The 18,810-nt window shown below is 40.6% G+C and overlaps 2 protein-coding genes across 2 annotated transcripts; both read right to left on the bottom strand.

Moving 5' to 3' along the window:
• Positions 1-120: 120 nt before the first annotated feature.
• Positions 121-6,903, bottom strand: gnl3l (G protein nucleolar 3 like). The gene is made up of 15 exons (XM_086168764.1): positions 6,835-6,903; positions 6,706-6,749; positions 6,100-6,195; positions 5,886-6,002; positions 5,723-5,806; positions 4,145-4,280; positions 3,903-4,006; positions 3,647-3,791; positions 3,005-3,092; positions 1,860-2,037; positions 1,628-1,770; positions 1,399-1,535; positions 570-712; positions 290-464; positions 121-204 (listed from the first exon to the last, which is right to left on the bottom strand). The coding sequence occupies exons 1-15, from the start codon at positions 6,845-6,847 to the stop codon at positions 137-139; spliced, it is 1,671 nt and encodes a 556-aa protein (XP_086024890.1). The 5' UTR covers positions 6,848-6,903; the 3' UTR covers positions 121-136.
• Positions 6,904-14,118: 7,215 nt separating this feature from the next.
• Positions 14,119-16,073, bottom strand: LOC147222141 (red-sensitive opsin). The gene is made up of 6 exons (XM_086168767.1): positions 15,925-16,073; positions 15,196-15,492; positions 14,911-15,079; positions 14,673-14,838; positions 14,349-14,588; positions 14,119-14,256 (listed from the first exon to the last, which is right to left on the bottom strand). Exons 1-6 carry the CDS (start codon positions 16,031-16,033, stop codon positions 14,158-14,160), a joined length of 1,080 nt encoding a protein of 359 aa, XP_086024893.1. The 5' UTR covers positions 16,034-16,073; the 3' UTR covers positions 14,119-14,157.
• Between the last annotated feature and the right edge of the window lie 2,737 nt (positions 16,074-18,810).

Raw genomic sequence — 18,810 nt, 5'->3', positions numbered from 1 at the left:
CTTATACGTCATTTCAAGCTGTGTAGTTGTAAAATTTAAGTCTCATATCGTAAAGTTGACATTTTGTGGGGGTTTTATACTCTAAAATTATTTAAATGTAAAACACAGAAACAATCAGCTCGAAACTCCTGTTTAATCAACTGTCTGCAAATGTAAAGTCCATAGCAGATGTCAAGGTATCTGACAGTTTGGTTGCAATCTTGTCTGAGGAAGAAAGAAAAATAAAGATGTAAGATTTTGTTTCCAGTTTTGAATGAATGATTCATATCCAGATTTTCAGAATACCAACCAGCTCTTTTTTGTTGCTTTTTTCTTTTCTTGCTTGCAGCCAGGAGCGCTTGACCCTGCTGCAGAGGATGCACATTCAGTATATCCTTCAAATCTGGAGCCCTTTCTGGGGCATCATTAACCAGCAAGTCAGTCTTAGCCTTCTGGGATTTGATCTCGACTGTCATTGGCCCAAACTGTTTTGTCACAAGAGAAAAAATAAGAGTGAAATCAGGCATGGATTACAAGTAATGGCAACAAATAAATTATAAACTGTAGAAACGTAATACATCGCTCCTCACCTCTGGGTCCTGATCATCCTCCATGGCCTCCGTTTGATTGTTTGATTTTGGCTCTTCCACCTTTTCGAAAATAGAGGTTGGTTCTCCTTGTGTCATTCCAGTGGTTTCTATACAGAATCCCATTTGGACATCACAAGATGAATCTGGAATGCAGAAAAAAAGGGTAAAAAACTCTTTCTTTGTGTTCTTTTAACAACAATCTTGTAACACCATGTTCATATCCCTTTTGGCCCTTCCCCTTTTTAACCAGGTTGTTTTCAGTCAACTGGGGAGGAAATTATAAATCTTACATAAAAGAATAAAACAGTTACTAAAACAGTTACTACAAATAGACTTGCAATAAAATTGCAAGTACATTTTAAAAAAAAATCAAATCCAATGACAATATTGTTGAAAATACTCTATATTGCAATGACTATCACAAGAAAATAATTAAAAACTAAGTTGAGTTAGAGGACATGTTTGCTCATCATCTTGTTGTTTAGATTATTAATTTTTGTTCGATGACTTATAACTGTTTGCCTATGTTAGCAGTTTTTTTTTTTACTTTTTCAAAAAATGTGTTCAACAATGAATGGAAATTTAAATCAGATTTTGGAGGTAATAATCCACAAATCAGCAAACACAACTTATAATTGCCATATGTAAAGTTATTGAAGATAAGCTTTAAAATCAAGAGTTCTAATAATTTCAAAACTGTAGACATATGTGAATGTTTCAGCCAACTCTCTTGAGTATTGGGAGCAGAGGTAGTTGGCACTTTCAATATTTCAGCCTACTTTTAGACCAGTCTAAAATTCCAGTGCAAGTTTTTAGAAGATGTTTTTACCTGCAAGTACCTCCTGATTTCCTTTTTCAAGCTCATCCCAATCAAACGCTTTACCCATCTCTGTAACAATCTCAGCGCTGACGTGCGTGGGAAGTGTGTGTGTCTCTGGAGGGTGTGTGAAGTAGCTTATCCTTCCCCTAAATTATATCACATACTGGAATTAATACAGTGAGGAAAAACACTGTTTGATCAGCATTTGTAAAGCCTTGAAACTCAAGGTTTAACCCACCCTGTCCAGTCCATTAACACACTCTTGGCTGCTTTGTCAGTGTCAGGCAATCCTCCTTTCCTTAGTTTGCCTTGCCGCCGAGCAAGCAATGCCAGGAACTCCTGAGATGTGTGGAAGTCGGGAACTCCATAGTGCTCAATGATCTTTGGATCAAAAACAATTGAAATTACTGTTGTGTGCAGCTCATGCTTTCAATCAGTAAGGTAAGACTGGACACAAAAAGGTAACATACCTGTTGCTTATTGCAGCGGCGGAGGATGGCCTCAACGGGTGGAAGGGGATCAACAAGTTGTTCGATTTTCACACAGTTACGGAGAATCATTGCTGCGTCAGTCGTTGAGGTCGCCATGACAATGCCAGGGCAATCTAGAAGTTTTATGTGTTTGTCTAAATGCACCTCTTGAAGGCATCTGAAATTAGATTAATTTCTCAATAAGAGGGGCTTATCATGCTTTTCACTTTTACTGTCAATAAAGCTGTTTAAGTGTTGAATATTCATTATGAACTTGTTTAACATTTCAGATGCTACAGTTAATTTACTCTTTTTACCACAACATCTCATGTTTTGCATCATTTAGGTAATATTTTACATTCTTACAACTGCATTAGCGGAAGCGGAAGAGTGTTTAAAAACCCAAAGGTCAAGACACCTCAAAAGCACGCTTTAAGGTTGATAATTTATGATAAGAGGATGGTAAATATTGTTACAGGAGCTATTGTCACAAACATCTGGATGATCTGACAGAGTATGCATCCTACAGATGGTTGATATTTATAGACAGGATGTCATCAATATTGCATGCAAGAGAAATGGTAGCACATGATCAGGGGAAGGAAATTTGGATCATCTTGTCTGTTTCACCACAGAAACATGATGAACAAAGTATTCAAGCTCAACAATTCAATATTCAATCATTTTCCAATTTATACTTGATCTCACTAATAGAGTGTACTTGTCCTCGCATCACTAATAAAATTCACAGGAGCAAAAGCTCAGATCTTGGGATAGATTCGTTGTCAACTTCAGTATATTTACCACCCTGTGCTGTGTGTCAAGTTTATTATAGTACATGTTTCCAGTATGTTGGGTTAAGAAAAAAAGTAGAATTGCATGAAAGAGGTTTTAAAAGTTAGGAACTACGAAAGTTGCTTCTGGATAAAGATTGATGTTAGTTTTGGACAAAGATTGAATTGATGGGTTGCATAAAGATTAAGAATAGCATAAGGTAAAGGGATCTTTTTAAACCTTTAAATCAATCTATTCAGGACAGGCCCTGAATAAGATATTGAGTTGAAAAAGATAAAAAACAGGCCCTCAATTAGACAGAATGGAAAAAAATACACTATTGAACGAGCCCCAGAATTAGTTCTACCTACTTGGTTACACCTGGAGTGGCTCCAACATTACATGCCCGTGATCGTTTTAGACTATTGATCAAACTGCTTTTTCCCACATTTGGAAAACCTGTAAAAGATGAAGCAAAAGTCATTCTAATTGTGACAAATGATATATACAGTATGTTTTAATAAATTAAGACTGCTATCGGACTTTAATGTACTTTGTAACATCAGTTTCATAGTCTACTTTTCACATAAAATGATTTAATGTGTTGTGGGCTCTGAATGATACTAGTACAACCTAAAGCCACTTTAATAATGGTGATTAAAAATATATATTTATAACGTGCTTTCTGTGAAAGTACAGTACAAACAAGAATAAATTTAAGTAAGATGCAATGAAACAAAAAATCATTAATTCATTCTATTCCATTTATCTTGTAGTCATTGGTGGGGCTAGAGGTTTTTAGTTGACCTACTGCATGTTTTTGGACTATAGATGGAAACCCATGCAAACTCCACACAGTCACAGCCCCTCTATACTGTTCTTTGTATTGTATTTTATATTCTTACATTTCATATACGACTGTGTCAAACTGTATAAACAACCTACTCATTGAAAGACGTAGACTATCCCTGTACTGCAAGGGTACTTACTGAAATATTGGATTAATTACTTACCTACAACGCCAACAGTAATAGCTGTCTTAATGTCCAGGTTGCGACAGTAATTACCAAGTAACTTCATTAGGCAATCAGCACCAATGCAGGCACTGCTACCAAGAAGCTCTGTGGTGGCTTGAGTTACAGGCACATTGCTGCGCTTCTGAAAAATTAAAAACACAACAGATTAGAGAATAATATATGATTCTAATTGTATTTAATTTATTTTACAAAAAAAAAAAAAAAAAAAACACATAAATGATTGACAGGTTACCAAGTTTTTAGTCTGCTGCTGAGTAGATGCCTTGAACGCCACAGTAGGAAACTCATTACGAAGATATTTGATCCACTTTTCCACAATTTCCTTTGACACCAAATCTAGTGTTAAAAAGAAATACATATTCCCCCTATAAATCACTTGATTTTTCACTTACTATGAACATATGCACCTATTGAAAAATGAATTAAGACATTTCTCAAAACTTTTGATTAATAAAGCAACTGACAGACACATACCTATTTTATTGAGCACTAACACTATCTTCTTGTGTGTTCCACTCTGAATGACCGCCTGCTCCACCTGAGGACATCTGCAGCCAAGGGGATCACGTGCATCCAGAACTTCTAAAATAACATCTGCGGCCTCCACCACCTTTAAAATACAAACACAAATTACATTTACAAAAATTCCAGTTCACTCCACGATGCTAGACCTTCATCAGGGTGGATAGGGCATTCAAAGAACAGATTGTCAGTTGAGGGTGGCATTTTGACTGGGATATTTCTTCTACCTTTTGTAGGATGGTCTATATTGAACAAAGCTTGTTAAGCATAGATCGTTGATAGTTTATGGTTATGACGTAATCATACCAAAATTGTATTCTTTTAGCCGAGTAGTGTTTTGTTATTGGACTTCTCTGCTTGTCACGGATTGTCCATGACAAACACTGTGTTCAGGCATAAAGGTTTTCTTATGTGCACTTGGTACCAAAACACCCGGGGTGTGGACTTGTGGCCACATATCCCGGAAAACTCGGGTAAAGAGAGGGGCAGAGCTGTCAACTGATCACCACCTGGTGGTGAGCTGGCTTCGATGGTCGGGGGGGGTTGCCAGTCAAACCTGGCAGTCCAAATATAATGTGGGGGTCTGCTGGAAACGTCTAAGACTTGGAGAAGGTATTCAACCAATCCTGTTGGGGCTCCGGGTGTATGAGGTAACGAACCCCGTCATATGGGCTGTTCAGTCCCTGTATGATCGGTGTCCGAGCTTGGTCCGCATTGCTGATTGTAAATCGGACTCATTTGAGAGTTGGACTCCACCAAGGCTTTCTTTGAGGATCAGCACCTCCAAATCCAAAACCATGGTTGCTGAATTGGAAATGGGTGGAATGCCCTCTCTGGGTCGTGGAAGAGGTTTTGCCCCAAGTGCAGGAGTTCAAGTATCTCGGGATCTTGTTCACAAGTAGAGGGAGGATGGAGCAGGAGATCGACAGGCGGATCAGTGCCTTGAGGTCCCCCCAAAGGAGCTGGACTAAGTGGCGGGGGAGAGGGAGGTCTGGCCCTCACTGCTTCACCTGCTGCCCCCCGACCTGACTCCGGATAAGCGGGAGAAGATGGATGGATTGATGGACATTCATTTATCCAAGACAGAATAAAGGGTAAATATTGAAGAGCAGTCTTCCTCTACTGGATAAATAATGTAAAATGAAATATTAAATGTTCCTCAAAAATCTGTAATTGTGATATGATTTATCAATTTACATGCAGACACTGAATTTGCTAATAAATTGATTTTAACCACTATTGGTGACTGTTGCCAATTACCTAACCAATCTTATTCAACTGTTTTCAAAAATGATGAGCACTATAAGCCATTTGGCACACACCTTTAAGAATAGAAAACCTTATTTCCCCAACATACAAACTTTATGAAAGTACCTGCACGTCATGAAGTTTAACTGTATACAATTATGATGGCGATACCCATGGTCTTAATAGCAATTGAAAAAGTGTCTTCTTTGTGAAACAAATGTTCTTCCCATATATTGTCCAGTCCAAATTTGGATGTGTAACATGTTCAAAGCTGCAGTGTACCTTTTTAAATTCTCTGTAATAAGCTTTTCTTGAATTCTCATGTTCGAAGTTGACATGTTTTGCCAAATTCTGCATCTCGACCTCCTGTAATAAGAAAAGAGAAATCAGCAATGTCAAATTTTACAGTAAGCAGTGACCTTAACTAAGGGATCCTGGCATTTACCCTCTCCTCAAACTCTTGCTGTCGCTGTAGGATGTCATTCTGAAAGCTTTGCAAATTCCTCCTCTTCATCAGCTCCTGTTCTCTGGACAGTTTTTGCTTTTCTTGGAGTTCATGAAGCTTGATACATATAATGAAATTGATTAGCATTTTGAAATGTGGACAATGTCAGGAATTTAACCTTAAATTTAAGTACAGTTGTGTGTCAAATATTCACCCTTCGCTTCCTGACTTCCTCTTGCTTTCGGTGGTTCTTGACATGTTCTTTAATTGATGTCTGTCCAGAACCACTGCCCTTCTGGCCATCTTTGGCCTATAGAGAAAAACATAAGCATGTTTTTGATATAATTAACTCAAGAGGGAAAAAAAAACTTTGTGCAACGTGAAGATCTATGCATGTAATTTATCAACACAAAAATAATCAGCACCAGCCCACTGTGTATAATACAAATTACTCAATAAATACATGTATGATATCAAACTTTATTTAAAAAAAAAAAAAAAAACAACAACAAAACAAATACAATGTGTCGCGGTGCAGGTGACACAAATATTCAGCGGCAGAAGCGCTACCACATTTTAAATTTCAACCGCAGCATTGTAAAGAAACAACTGGATCACCACTAAGGTAATGCTGTTATGCTGTTGGTAATACAGTTGGTAAATTCAATACTAAGTATTATGGAATTTAAACCGTTTGACAGCATCTTATTTTACTGTTCCTCGTAGTGTATCTTTAGCAAAGCTAAGTTTGGCCGTCACAGACAACACAGCTGTACAGCCGCATAGCTACAACAGTTAGCATAACACCGGGAGCACTTACCTTCAATTTCCCGATTAAACCAAGACGCTTCGCTCGTTTTTGTTCTGAAATATACGAGAAAAAATGTTTGTAGTGGCAGACTCTTTGGTCTCAGTGGATGTTCTTCGTCCACAACAAAACAATACGTACTAGATTTTGACATTTCTTCTCAGGAGTCTCGTGCCTAGCCAACTTCACGTGTTTGGGAATGACGGGAGCATGCGCAGACATAACATCCGGTATATTTTCAAAATAAAGCAGTGTGTCTGTAACTTTGAACGGCGTGGCTAAAAAAAAAAAGGAAATTCTCAGGTGGACCTCTGTCTCATCACCACAGTGAGTGATAATAATAATAATAATAATAATAATAATAATCTATCCATCTTCTGCAGCTTATCCTCATATTAAGACAGACGACATTCATTCACTCATTCTGGGTAATTTTCCCAATTTTTTTCCAATTAAACTGCAACATGTTTTTGGAATGTGGGAAGAAACTGGAGAACCCAGAGGAAACCCACACACACACGCAGAGAACATGCAAACTCCACACAGAAAGGTCCCCTTGTCCTTTGAGCTGTGAGGCTGCCAATAATACTAATACTACTGCTACTACTACTACTAAAAATAATAATGATGAAATAATGATTAAAATAATAATAATAATAAATTGTTATCATTGTTGTTAACATTATTATTGTTGTTGCTGACATCATCATTATTATTAGAACTGGAAAACTGTTTGTTTTCATTTAGTCAGAAGTACAGGATATGTTGTGTGATGTGCTCCCATTTATTCTTCTAAATCTTGGCTCAATGAGGGAATTAATGATGAGAACACATCCATCCTGGGATTTTTTTTTCACTGTTCAGGCGATCAGGGCACTAAGACATGCAAATTGAAAGGAGGGTGGTGTAACCCCAGAGTGGATCCATACCCTCAGACCTTACTGCATCCCCACAGAATTCTATCATGCCATCCTAGTGGAATGCACAATTTGAGAGGAAAGAATTCTGGACCTTCTATATGCAAGCACTGCCGTTGCATACAGTTCCTCCCCCTCCCTCCACTGGGCAGGTCTGACCATAACCTAGTGCACACAACCCCCTGCTTTGTATCGTTAGTGAAGACACAGCCTACATGCACTAAGGCTGTTAGATGGTTGACAAAGAATGCCTTTGAGACGTTGAAGGGTAATTTTGAGGCAACAGACTGGTCTGCACTTTGTGAACCCCATGGAGTGGACATTGATGGGCTCACCAAGTGCATCACAGGATATATCACCTTCTGCACTGACTGCATTGTTCCTGTTTGGTCTGCTCTGAATTATAATTCAGAGTTGTCATGCTATTTGCGTCAAAACTCTGTTATGCAAACAGAAAACTTTGGCTGACCATTGACCTCAAATCTCTCCTCAACTCAAAGAGGGCAAACAATCCCAAAATCACTCTGGCTAAAGATCAAGGAGGCCAAGGACAATTGCCAGATTAATTTGGAGGGGAAACGTCAGAGAAACTGTATAAAGGAAGTGTGGAATGGCTTGAGGACCATCATCTGATTCAGGCTATCCAATTCCAATGATAGAGGGGCTGAGGGTGGGGTGGACAGGACTGATGAGTTGAATTTGTTTTTCAACAGATTCAATGCCGTTGCTACTGCTCACACCCAACTTGGCCTGCCTGCATCCAGCCTGCCGCCCCCCCCCCCCCACATGCACACACTGTCTGTGACTTCCCTTGTCACGGGTCGGGAGGCGGACTCGAGCAGGGAACCACACCAAGGCTAGAATATGTTCGGATTTTTTATTTTTAAAAAGGGGATGCGGGGTCTTCGCAGGGTTGGGGTCCGATGTCACACCGGCCGGCTGGGTCTGGTTGTGACGGGGTTCTCGTAGGGTCGGGGTCCAGTGGTCCACCAAGGGGTCTCACAAGGTCAGGGTCCGAAGGTCCAGGGGGGGCCTGGTCCACAAGGGGTTCACGCAAAGGTCAGGGTCTGATGTTACACCGGCTGGCTGGGTCCGGTCGTAACGAGGTTCTCGCAGGGTTGGGGTCCGGTGGTCCACCAGGGGGTCCCGGTCTACACTCAGGGTCCGGTGGTCCACCAGGGGGTCTCAAGGTCAGGGTCCAAAGGTCCAGGGGGGGCCTGGTCCACAAGGGGGTCTCGCAGGGTCAGATGTTACACCGGCCGTCTGGGTCCGGTCGTAACAGGGTTCTCGCAGGGTTGGGGTCAGGTGATCCACCAGGGGGTCTCACAAGGTCAGGGTTGTTAGGCAAAGGGGAAGTACAGGCACCACAGCTAGGTCCAGTCATGACAGGGGTCGTGGGGATAAACAATCCCCTGGCACCAGAGTGTGCCACTGCCCTTTATAGGGATCTTGATTAGCGGCCGCTGCTGCAGCTGGCACCGATTACGAATTGGACCCAGGTGTGAGACCCTGACATCCCTTCATTCTTCAGTGAATCTATATCGTCCAGAACTCCCAGGTCATGGTCATTTGTTTATCAGCCCCAGTGAATGGTTATCAGTGAATGATGCTATAATGTACCTTCTAAATCACACCTATGCCCATCTGGAACAGCCAGACAGCACCGTAAGAGTCGTGTTCTTTGACTTCTCCAGTGCATTCTATACTGTCAGGCATCTTTTCTTGTTGCTAAGCCGTCGTCAGATGACACCAGATCGGATCACTTCAGGTTCACCTGAAGCCTCTCTATATTCCTGCAGTCCAGCGGCAAACAGTGGCAACCAGAAAGGTACAAAGGTGGTCAGGGGAGGCTGTGGAGACCACTTTGAGGAGACTGACTGGGAAGTTTTCTACAATGCACATGGGGAGGACATAGATGGACTTACAGATTGCTTAACTGACTACATTAACTTCTGTAATTATAATTATAATTCCCCTCAAAAAACATGTTGCTTTCCCAACAATAAACCATTGGTGACAAAGGACATAAAGATGACACTGAACAGGAAAAAGGTGGCATTCAGGAAAGGTGACAAAGTGGAATTGAAGATGGTGCAAATTGAACTGAGGGAAAAGATTGCAGTGGGTAAGGAATCATACAGGAGGAGGTTTGAGAGCAAAGTTCCATAAAAGAACATGAGGTAGGTGGAGTGGTCTGAGAACCATCAAGTATGCCAAGGGGTGGGAGGAGACCTACACAAAGTCAATGAATTGAACATGTTCTATAACAGGTTTGATGATAGGGCCTCTGCCCACCCTCATCCCAGCTCCTCTCATGACTCCCTTCCCCCTTGCACAATGGCCTCAACCCTGTTCACCCCCTCCCAAAACCCTGATTGCCCCTCTACCCCTCACTACCTTACCTCCCCACCCTCTTCACACCATCTCTCCTCAACGACCCTCCCTGCTCCTGCCTTTTCACCTCAGCCCTGCCCCCCTCCCCATCGGGGCTCTCTGACGACCCACTGGCCTCCCTCGTCATCACCGTAGAGGACATGAGACAAGAATTCAGTCGTCTGGGAAAGTTCACAGGCCCTGACGGCCTCATCCCAAGAGAGCTCAAATGTGCTACTCAGCTGTGTGGTTTTATTAAGCATGTGTTTAACCTGAGCCTGAGCATGAGGGTTGTCCCTTGCCTGTGGAAAACCTCATGCTTGGTCCCTGTGCTGAAGAAAAAAACACCCTAATACACATAGTGACTATCAACCAGTGGCCTTGACATTGCACACCATGAAGTCGGCTCATCCTGAGACAACTTAGCTCCTTGTCAAACCAGCAGTGGACCCCCTGCAGTTCGTCTACCAGCTAACATATTAGAGTGGAAGATGCCATCATCTTCCTGCTGCACAGGGCTTACACTCACCTCAAGGAGGCAGGCAGCACTGTGAGAGTCATGTTCTTTAACTTCTCCGGTGCTTTCAACACCATTTGACCTGAATTACTCGGGAGTAAGCTACTGGACAATGTGGGTGGATGCTCCACTAGTGGCATGGATTACTTGACCACCTCACAGGCCGCCCACAGTATGTGAGGCTACAGAAGATCATGTCTGACAGGATCATGAGCAGTGCAGTGGCACCACAGGGGATGGTCCTGGCTCCCTTCCTGTCTACACTGTACACCTCTGACTTCAGCTTCTGCTCACAGTCCTGCCACCTACAGAAGTTCTCGGTTGTCGTCGTGGGCTGCATCAGCGTAGGCCAGGAGGCTGAGTACAGGAATGTGGTGGACAGGTTTGGGGAGTGGTGTGGACTAAACCACCTTCAACTAAACGTAACAAAGATAAAAGAGTTCATGGAGAACTTTAGGAAACCCCATCTCCATTAATGGGACTGATATGGACATAGTGGACAAGTACAAGTACCTGGGTATCCATATAGACAATAAACTAGACTAAAAACACAGATGCCATATACAAAAAAGGTCAAAGCCGCCTGTTCTTTCACAGGAGAGTCAGGTTTTTCATCTGCAGCATGGTTCTGCAGATATTTTATCACATGCTGGTGTCTGGCATCATCTTCTATGCTGTAGTGTGCTGGGATAGTAGGCTGAAGGCAGTAGACGCTAACAGAGTTAATAAGCTCATCAGGAAGGCTGAATCCATCCTATGAGTTGAATTGGACTCATTAGTGAAGGTGTCTGAGAGGAGGAAGCTGCTGAAGAAGCTGCTCTGTATCAGGGACAATGCCTCTCACCCCTTGCATACTGGACTGAGGTCCTACCAGAGCACCTTCAGCCGTAGACTGAGACCACCAAGGAGCATGCCACAGAAGGTCCTTCCTGCCTGTGGCCATCAATAATTTATAATCTTCTGCAAGAAGGAAACATGGCACCAATAAAATCAGTACTATGTTTCAAGGGAATGGATGCCATGTTGGAGCCTTCCAGCAGAAGAATTTCCTTCGGGATTAAAAAAGTTCTATTTTATTCTGTCCTATCCACATAGGTAGATGCATCCCTAGAGTCCTGGGTTGTGGACTATCTCACTGTGTGACAGAACAGACGACATGTGACATCAATAGAATTGAGGAACTAATTGATAAGGCCAGCAAGGTTATGGGGTTGAAGCTGGACTCTCTGACAGTGGTGTCTGAGAGGAGAATGTTGTGCAAGATGAGGACATTTCTCAATAACACTTCTCACCCACTCCACGACATGCTGTCCTATCACAGGAGTCCATTCAGCGGTCCATTCCACTGAGGTGAGCTATGTCATAGGAGGTCATTCTTGCTTGTGGTGACCAGACTGTATAACTCGGTCAGGCGATAACATCACACCATCTCATTAAAATCAGAAATAGGCTTTGTGCAATTTTTCACCTCATTTATCAAAGATTTGGCCTGCTGCTCGGTTTAGAAAAGGTGTGGCCCCGCAGCTAAAAATGCTCCGGATAATAAGTAACAGTTTCAGCTTAGTTACTGTGAATGCTGCCTTCTAAGTTGTCACTGCTGGAGACCAAGCAGAAAATGTATTTCTGATTTTTTTTTTTTCCATGACCTCACACACTGCGTCTGCTATACTTACATATTCTTATACCACTTGCCTATTTGACAGTGTTGTGTCCAGGCTATACCTTGTTGAGGTGAAGTAACGATAGCTGAGCTGATACCTGTTACATGACTGTAATGGTTTTTGCGTGCATTTTACGTGAACATGGCATAAGGAAGATGAGACAGGGAATGTTGTAAGCCTGAATTGCATGCTCAAGTCAGTTTGTTCCCTCACATTTGGTGTTGAGGTTGTCTGTATTTAAATGTCTCTACCAGATGATTTCCAGAATCTTCTTTCACCAGAACAGTGGCGCACAAGTCAAAAAAGACAGATTTAGAAATTCTGCAGAATTAGGCAGTTCATGTAAACGTAGCTTTTTTTTATTATTACTTTCTGAACTGTAGCTTCAGGCATATAGATATCTACTGGTTTATTGATTATTTTGATCTGATTTTAGAGTAAGGATTAAAAAGATTAATAATACCATGGGACACATTTTTATATATAATTAATAATACCTTGGGACACATTTATTACATCTCAAAAAAATTATTCAAAAGAACATTACAACGCACTATCTGCCAACATAGCTGTACATTGTGTTCACTTGCCTGTATCTGTTATCTATTTCTATATCTTACTGCACATTGTCGTATGGGGAAATGCAGTTTCAATCCTTGGTGTAATTACCTCACTTATTGCATGGTCTGATTGACAACAAATTTCACTTTGACTTTGGCTTTGACCTTGTTGGAGAGTGATTCTAATTCATGCTGGTCTAAGTTTAAACTTGTAAAGAGGAGACTGAGGTTATCATAAGAAATAACACAGACAAGCAACTATTTTTTTGAGCTCTGCAGAGGGGGAGACTTAGCGCACTCTTTGGAGGCAACATCCAGAGAGTCCCAGAGTTCCACCTTGCTCTGCCTTTTAATGTTTGAGTGTGTTTATTTACATAACAACTTTCATCGGCTAATACAGTTCATGCATAGTCATACAGGAGTGAGGTCAGCTTACGCTGCACCTGTGCATAGTTTTTTCATACAGCTCCTTTGTGCTTTGTGATATGTTGTCCAAGGATGATATGCTCAGGGAGGATAGGTTCCAGTTCAAGGACAACTGTGCTCAGAAACAAAAATTATGCGCAGGGAGGATACATTCCTGATCCAGGATGACTGTGCTCAAAGATGGAAAACATGGCTGGTTGTCATCTTGTGAGTAATTGAAATAACATAGTTATAAATATAGAGAGAAAACTCTAACAGACTTTGTTATGCATGGTGAAATGTACAGAAATCAATTGGAGCTCTTAATTAGAGCTCGTGTTCCAGGTTGTCTAATCAAGAAATACACTACATTACACAGATGAGGATTTCTCCTGCTCCTGATGGCCCGATCAGATTACGCTGTCATCTTATATTATTCAGCGAAACTGATTTGCTTCATTAACTCTCTGGCAACAACATAACACTTTAAGCTTTCCAGAGTAACAGCTCAACTCAGAAGAACCCGAGCCATAATGGTTTAATCAGTGTGTGTGTGTGTGTGTGTGCGTGTGTGTGTGTGTGTGTGTGTGTGTGTGTGTGTGTGTTTGGTTCACTCACAAATTTGGATTGGGATCTGTATGGAATAAGGACTTCATAAAATATGATTTAATTTTATTTATTTGCCCTTAGACTCCTATAAAACCTTACTGTTAAGGCAATAAGGTTCCCGCTGAGGCAGTAAGGTTTTACAGATTTGTCTCATGTTGTCACCTGTCAGAATCAAGCGTGTGACCTTCTTGCTGTGAGGCAGAAGCGCTTATCATTGCGTCACCTTACCATCGCAATCTTCAACAATGACTCCTTATTAAGAATAAAGATAAAGGAATTTTCTTTGTGCAGTTTTTTTTAATTTTTTTCCCATTTGCAAGAAAGCTAGATTTACTAAAAATGAGAGAGAGAGGGAAAAGAAATAACAAATATTCACTGTACAAATTATCTTTCTCAAAATCTTTCAAAGGGGTGGAAGAGGTTTAAGCAGGAGCCACAGAGGAGACTTCCGTCTTTGACGTAGACACTTCAGATCCATCATCGACCTGTTTACCGAAGAGTTGCATGATGCACGTACGGAACTGGTAGTGAGAAAACACACAGAATATTAACACATAAATAAATATGCATCCAAAAAAAGTGATTTGTGATTAATGAGACTTGTCGGGCCAACCTGACGGTTCATGAAGACGTAGATAATTGGGTTGTAAATGGTGGCGCTCTTTGCGAAATATGCAGGCATGGCTGCCACCAGAGGATGGAAAGCGTATCCAGGGTTGGCCGCAGCAAAGCAAGCAAAGAAGGTGTACGGTCCCCAGCAAAAAATATATGCCAGAATCATGACAACAACCATCCTAGAAACTTCTCTCTCAGCTTTCTGAGTCGACTCCGACTCCTTCTGTTGCATCGCAACCTGAGATACACAAATTGAGAGTATGGGATTTGCAGGTTTGTGTATGATTTAAAAAAAAAAGAAAAACTGAGAATAATAACTCACTGTGCGAATAGCCCACCAGACTGCTAGATAGCAGAGGATGATAATAGCCAGTGGAATGAGGCAACACGTGATCATGAGAACAATCATGTAAGACTGGACACCGGGGTCTTCACTTCCACTGAATACATCTGGTCCGCATGAAGTCTTTAGTCCATGGGGCCAGTACCTGATGCAACAAAATAACTGGTGTATTTGTCTAAAGATCAACTAAAAACTAAGGATAAAGACACAGCGGTACCTGCTCCATCCAAAGATTGGGGGTGCACACCATATTGCTGACCAGACCCAGGAGAACACAATTCCAGCTGTGGCCCATTTGGCATCAAACTTTATATTTCCAAAAGGTTTGCAAACAACTATCCATCTCTCCCAGGAGATGATAGTCAGAGACCAGAGAGCTGTAATACCTGTGTGGAAAAAGGAACATCGTTCATATATTGTGATGTTACTATAACAAATGAGTAACTGCATCCATTTGCAAACTATTCTGAACTTTTCCACAAGGCAAAGAGATTTTACTTACCACAAACTGACACGGTATATCCCTCAAAGATGCACATGGGATGTCCCAGAATAAAGTAACCAAAGAACTGATTGCAGACACTGATGGTGCTCGCGAAAACTGTCTCTCCAAGATCAGCAATGGCAAGATTGACCAAGATCCAATTCAGAGGGTGGCGAAGTTTCTTAAATTTTGCCGTGGCCACCAGGACCAGACCATTGGTAAAAACTGATGCAACAACCACAAAAAACATCCAAACCGTTGCCACATTGTAAACCCATCGGGGAGCAATGTGGTAATTGGGACCCTCAAAAGGATCTGAGTGAAAAAAGAAGATGTTTTTTTTCAAGGCATAGAATTTTACATTTCATCTCCTGGGTTGATTTTTTTGGTTTGAAACAGCAAGTGCATGTTTCAATTGGAAACATTTTTAAAAATTCATCTAATTTCTACAATTCTCAGTTGAGTTTTTATGCAGTAAACACAATGCATTCAATTACTCATCTCTCTAATTTTTTTGAACTCATTAAAAACATGGGGCAAAATATTCCTTGATGTTAAATTAACCAATACAGTAGAAACTGGTTTATTTTCATCTCATCGGTGGAAATTTGTGAAATATTGATATTAATTTACATATATGAATATCTGTCTTGTGTTATTCTACTCTCATTCTCTCATTCCTTGATATAAGTCCTGTGTTATGGTCCCATGTACTGCACTCACCAAAGTAATCCTATTGAACTATACCTCTGGTATGGTTGCTGTTTGTGTAAACGAAGGCAGAACTCCTGGTTGTGTCTTCATAGTATCGCCTGGCAGCAAATACTGGTTTCCCCCACTGTTCAGTCATCGCCATATCTGAGGGTCCTCGGCACCTGCTGTTTCCAGTGACTTGAAGCCTCCTCCGTCCACTGTCTTTGCTCACCTGATTCAAGCTTTTATACTTTTGTCTCAGTGACCTTGGATAGGATTAGACTAAAACATAGCCATGGTGTGTGGCTGGGAAGTTATAGCATCAATGCAATTCACCTGAACTGTAATTAAAGCTATTAGCTAATTGGGTTAAGAGGTGAAATGGCAGAAAAAAAATCCTGGTTTAAAGTGGATTCCGGTTCGCTTAAAATGGAGGTCAATCATGCGTATCAAACATGCATATGAAGTTTGCAAGTTTGCAAGTTTCACTTGTGAGTCCCTTGCAAAAGCCACAATCAAATTGTTTAAACTTAGAAGCTAAATTTGAGCATAATTTTTAAGCCACAAAACTGAATAAGTATACCGAATAAGTATATCAAAATTGGTATTCATCACAAAAACAAAAAATCAAAATGAAATTCATTGCAATTCATAGGTCTTATATAGGTACAGACAGCAGCTGTGATTTCAGGGAGTTTGTGAACAAGAGGAGATTGAAGGCGGTATCTGCTTTAGTGCCTGTTATTTACATGTAAGGGAAGTAAGATATCCCTAATCTCTCCGGATAGACAGTTCAACTCAGAACATGGGAGTTTTGACACCAATTGATCTAATCACACAGGTCACTGTCCTCAAGCAAAGGGCAAAGTGGAGAGAACTGACACATCCCGATACACATGGGATGACTTAAATAACCACAGAGTGTTTGTGTTTGCGTGTCTATGTGTGTGCATGTGTAATTAAGTATTAAGTGAGTAAGTAAAAATAATAAATAACTAAGTAAGTTTGTGCACATGGGCTTAGAGCTCATAAATAAATCAATCAAGAATGGCACCTGAACAGTTCGATTGATTTTTTGAAAAGAAAAAAAAAACAAAGAAACAAAAACAAAAAGTCTATGTCTCACATCTATTTCTTCACTATTAATTTGATGCTTTTTTTTGGTACAGAACAGAACATTTCTGAAAAGTGCCTTTTCTCTGAATTGAACAAAAAAAATAATCATTTGTCCACTGCAGGTTAAATACCCTGCATTCTGAATCTATTTTTCTCTTACCTAATCATTTCCCCATTATTCCGTGTTATTTGACAGGGGTGTGTCGAGGATTATTTTTTTTGGGGGGGGGGGTTTAAGATAAGGCACAGACTGCAGAAGGGTGGAATAAAACGTTACGTTCTATGCATGTACAAGTCACAATTACGTGGCCAGAATGAAAATAAATTTATAATGCATCTCTGGTATTGTTCAGGGGCCGGGCAAAATGTGGAGGCGGGCTGTATCCGGCCCTCGGGCCATAGTTTGACTACGTAGTTTGACTAATAAAAAATTATTTCATATTATGGAGTTTCTGAGTGGCATGGTGGCACAGCGCTTAGTGCTTCAGCCTCGCAGCACAAAGGACCCTGGTTTGATTCCAACAAGAGGACTGTTCTGTATGGAGTTTCCAAACCCATTCCTGCATGGGTTTTCCCCGGGTTCTGCAGTTTCCTCCCACAGTCCAAAAACATGCAGCAGGTTAATTGGGAAAAAAAGGTAAAATTTGCCCAGTATTAGTGAGTGAATGGCTGTTTGTCTATATGTGTGACCCTGGCATCCAATCCAGGAGTACCCCAGCTCTTGCTTGATGACAGGTGGGAGAGGCTCCAGCTTTCCCCCCGCGACCCTGAGTGCAGACGATGGATGCATTAAGCAGTTTCCCTGTTGTGAAACCAATGATTATATTACCTTATGTTATTTAATTCAAATTATTTTCCACTGGACTTTCAAACCTTTAAATGCTTTATAGCTTCACTCCTATTCATATTTTTTTTATTTTGTATGACAATACTAACAAGGAACAGTGACTTTTCAAAGCTTTTTACTGTTATTTTGTTACACTTTTAATGTCTTCTCATTCTCCCAGACACAATGGATGCCTTTAAGAAGGGCCTACTATATACATGCATGTGTGTTTATGTGAGTCTGTTTTGAAGACAAATTATCAATATCAAATGATCAATATCAGTATTATCTGGATACAAGTATTCCCCAGAGTCAGGACAAACCCCCAGTAGCAGATAAGAATAATTCAAGAATTCATCCTTGTCAATGCCCAAAATAATCAATAAACAAAAATAATAAATTCCATAAATTCACAATACATTTATGGCAATAGTTTTCAGGTTTTTAGTGCAAAAAATCAGACTGTATTTTCAAACCAACACATTTCAATTTTTTTTGCTAAGGGAAAAAAAAACGTATTAGGCTTTTCTTTTCAGAAGTTATATTGAAAATAATCTTACATAGATTATTAGCAGATCTGCACACAAAACAATTTCATTTCTATCAAAAGTGTATTGCATGACAAGCATGTTTTCTCATAAATTCTGTCTGAAAATAACATCAACATATTTGCAGGAGAAACACTGTGAGATATCGTTGGATATTGAGATATTGTGTTTTTCCCATATTCCTCAACTATACAATCATAAAATGAAGTTGAGCAATCCCATCTGATAATTTTAATCAAAATCATTTGAATATCTTTAAATATGAGCCGCTTGATTTTATGTTGACACTGCGTACCCAAACCCAAATAACCATGATTTTGAATAATTCCAACCACTCGGACCACTTTTTTAAAAAATAGTTTCATCAAACATGAAGTTATCTTTTGAATATCCAGCAAAACGGCGAATGCCAGTCGGTTGCTACATCAATAGCCTCACAGTGGGTCTCAC

Source organism: Fistularia commersonii, chromosome 21 (assembly GCF_037954325.1).
Source record: "Fistularia commersonii isolate RoL2024-O1a breed Wild chromosome 21, RoL_Fcom_v1.0, whole genome shotgun sequence".
Lineage (NCBI taxonomy): Eukaryota > Metazoa > Chordata > Actinopteri > Syngnathiformes > Fistulariidae > Fistularia > Fistularia commersonii.
This window is presented reverse-complemented; position numbering and strand designations above follow the sequence as displayed.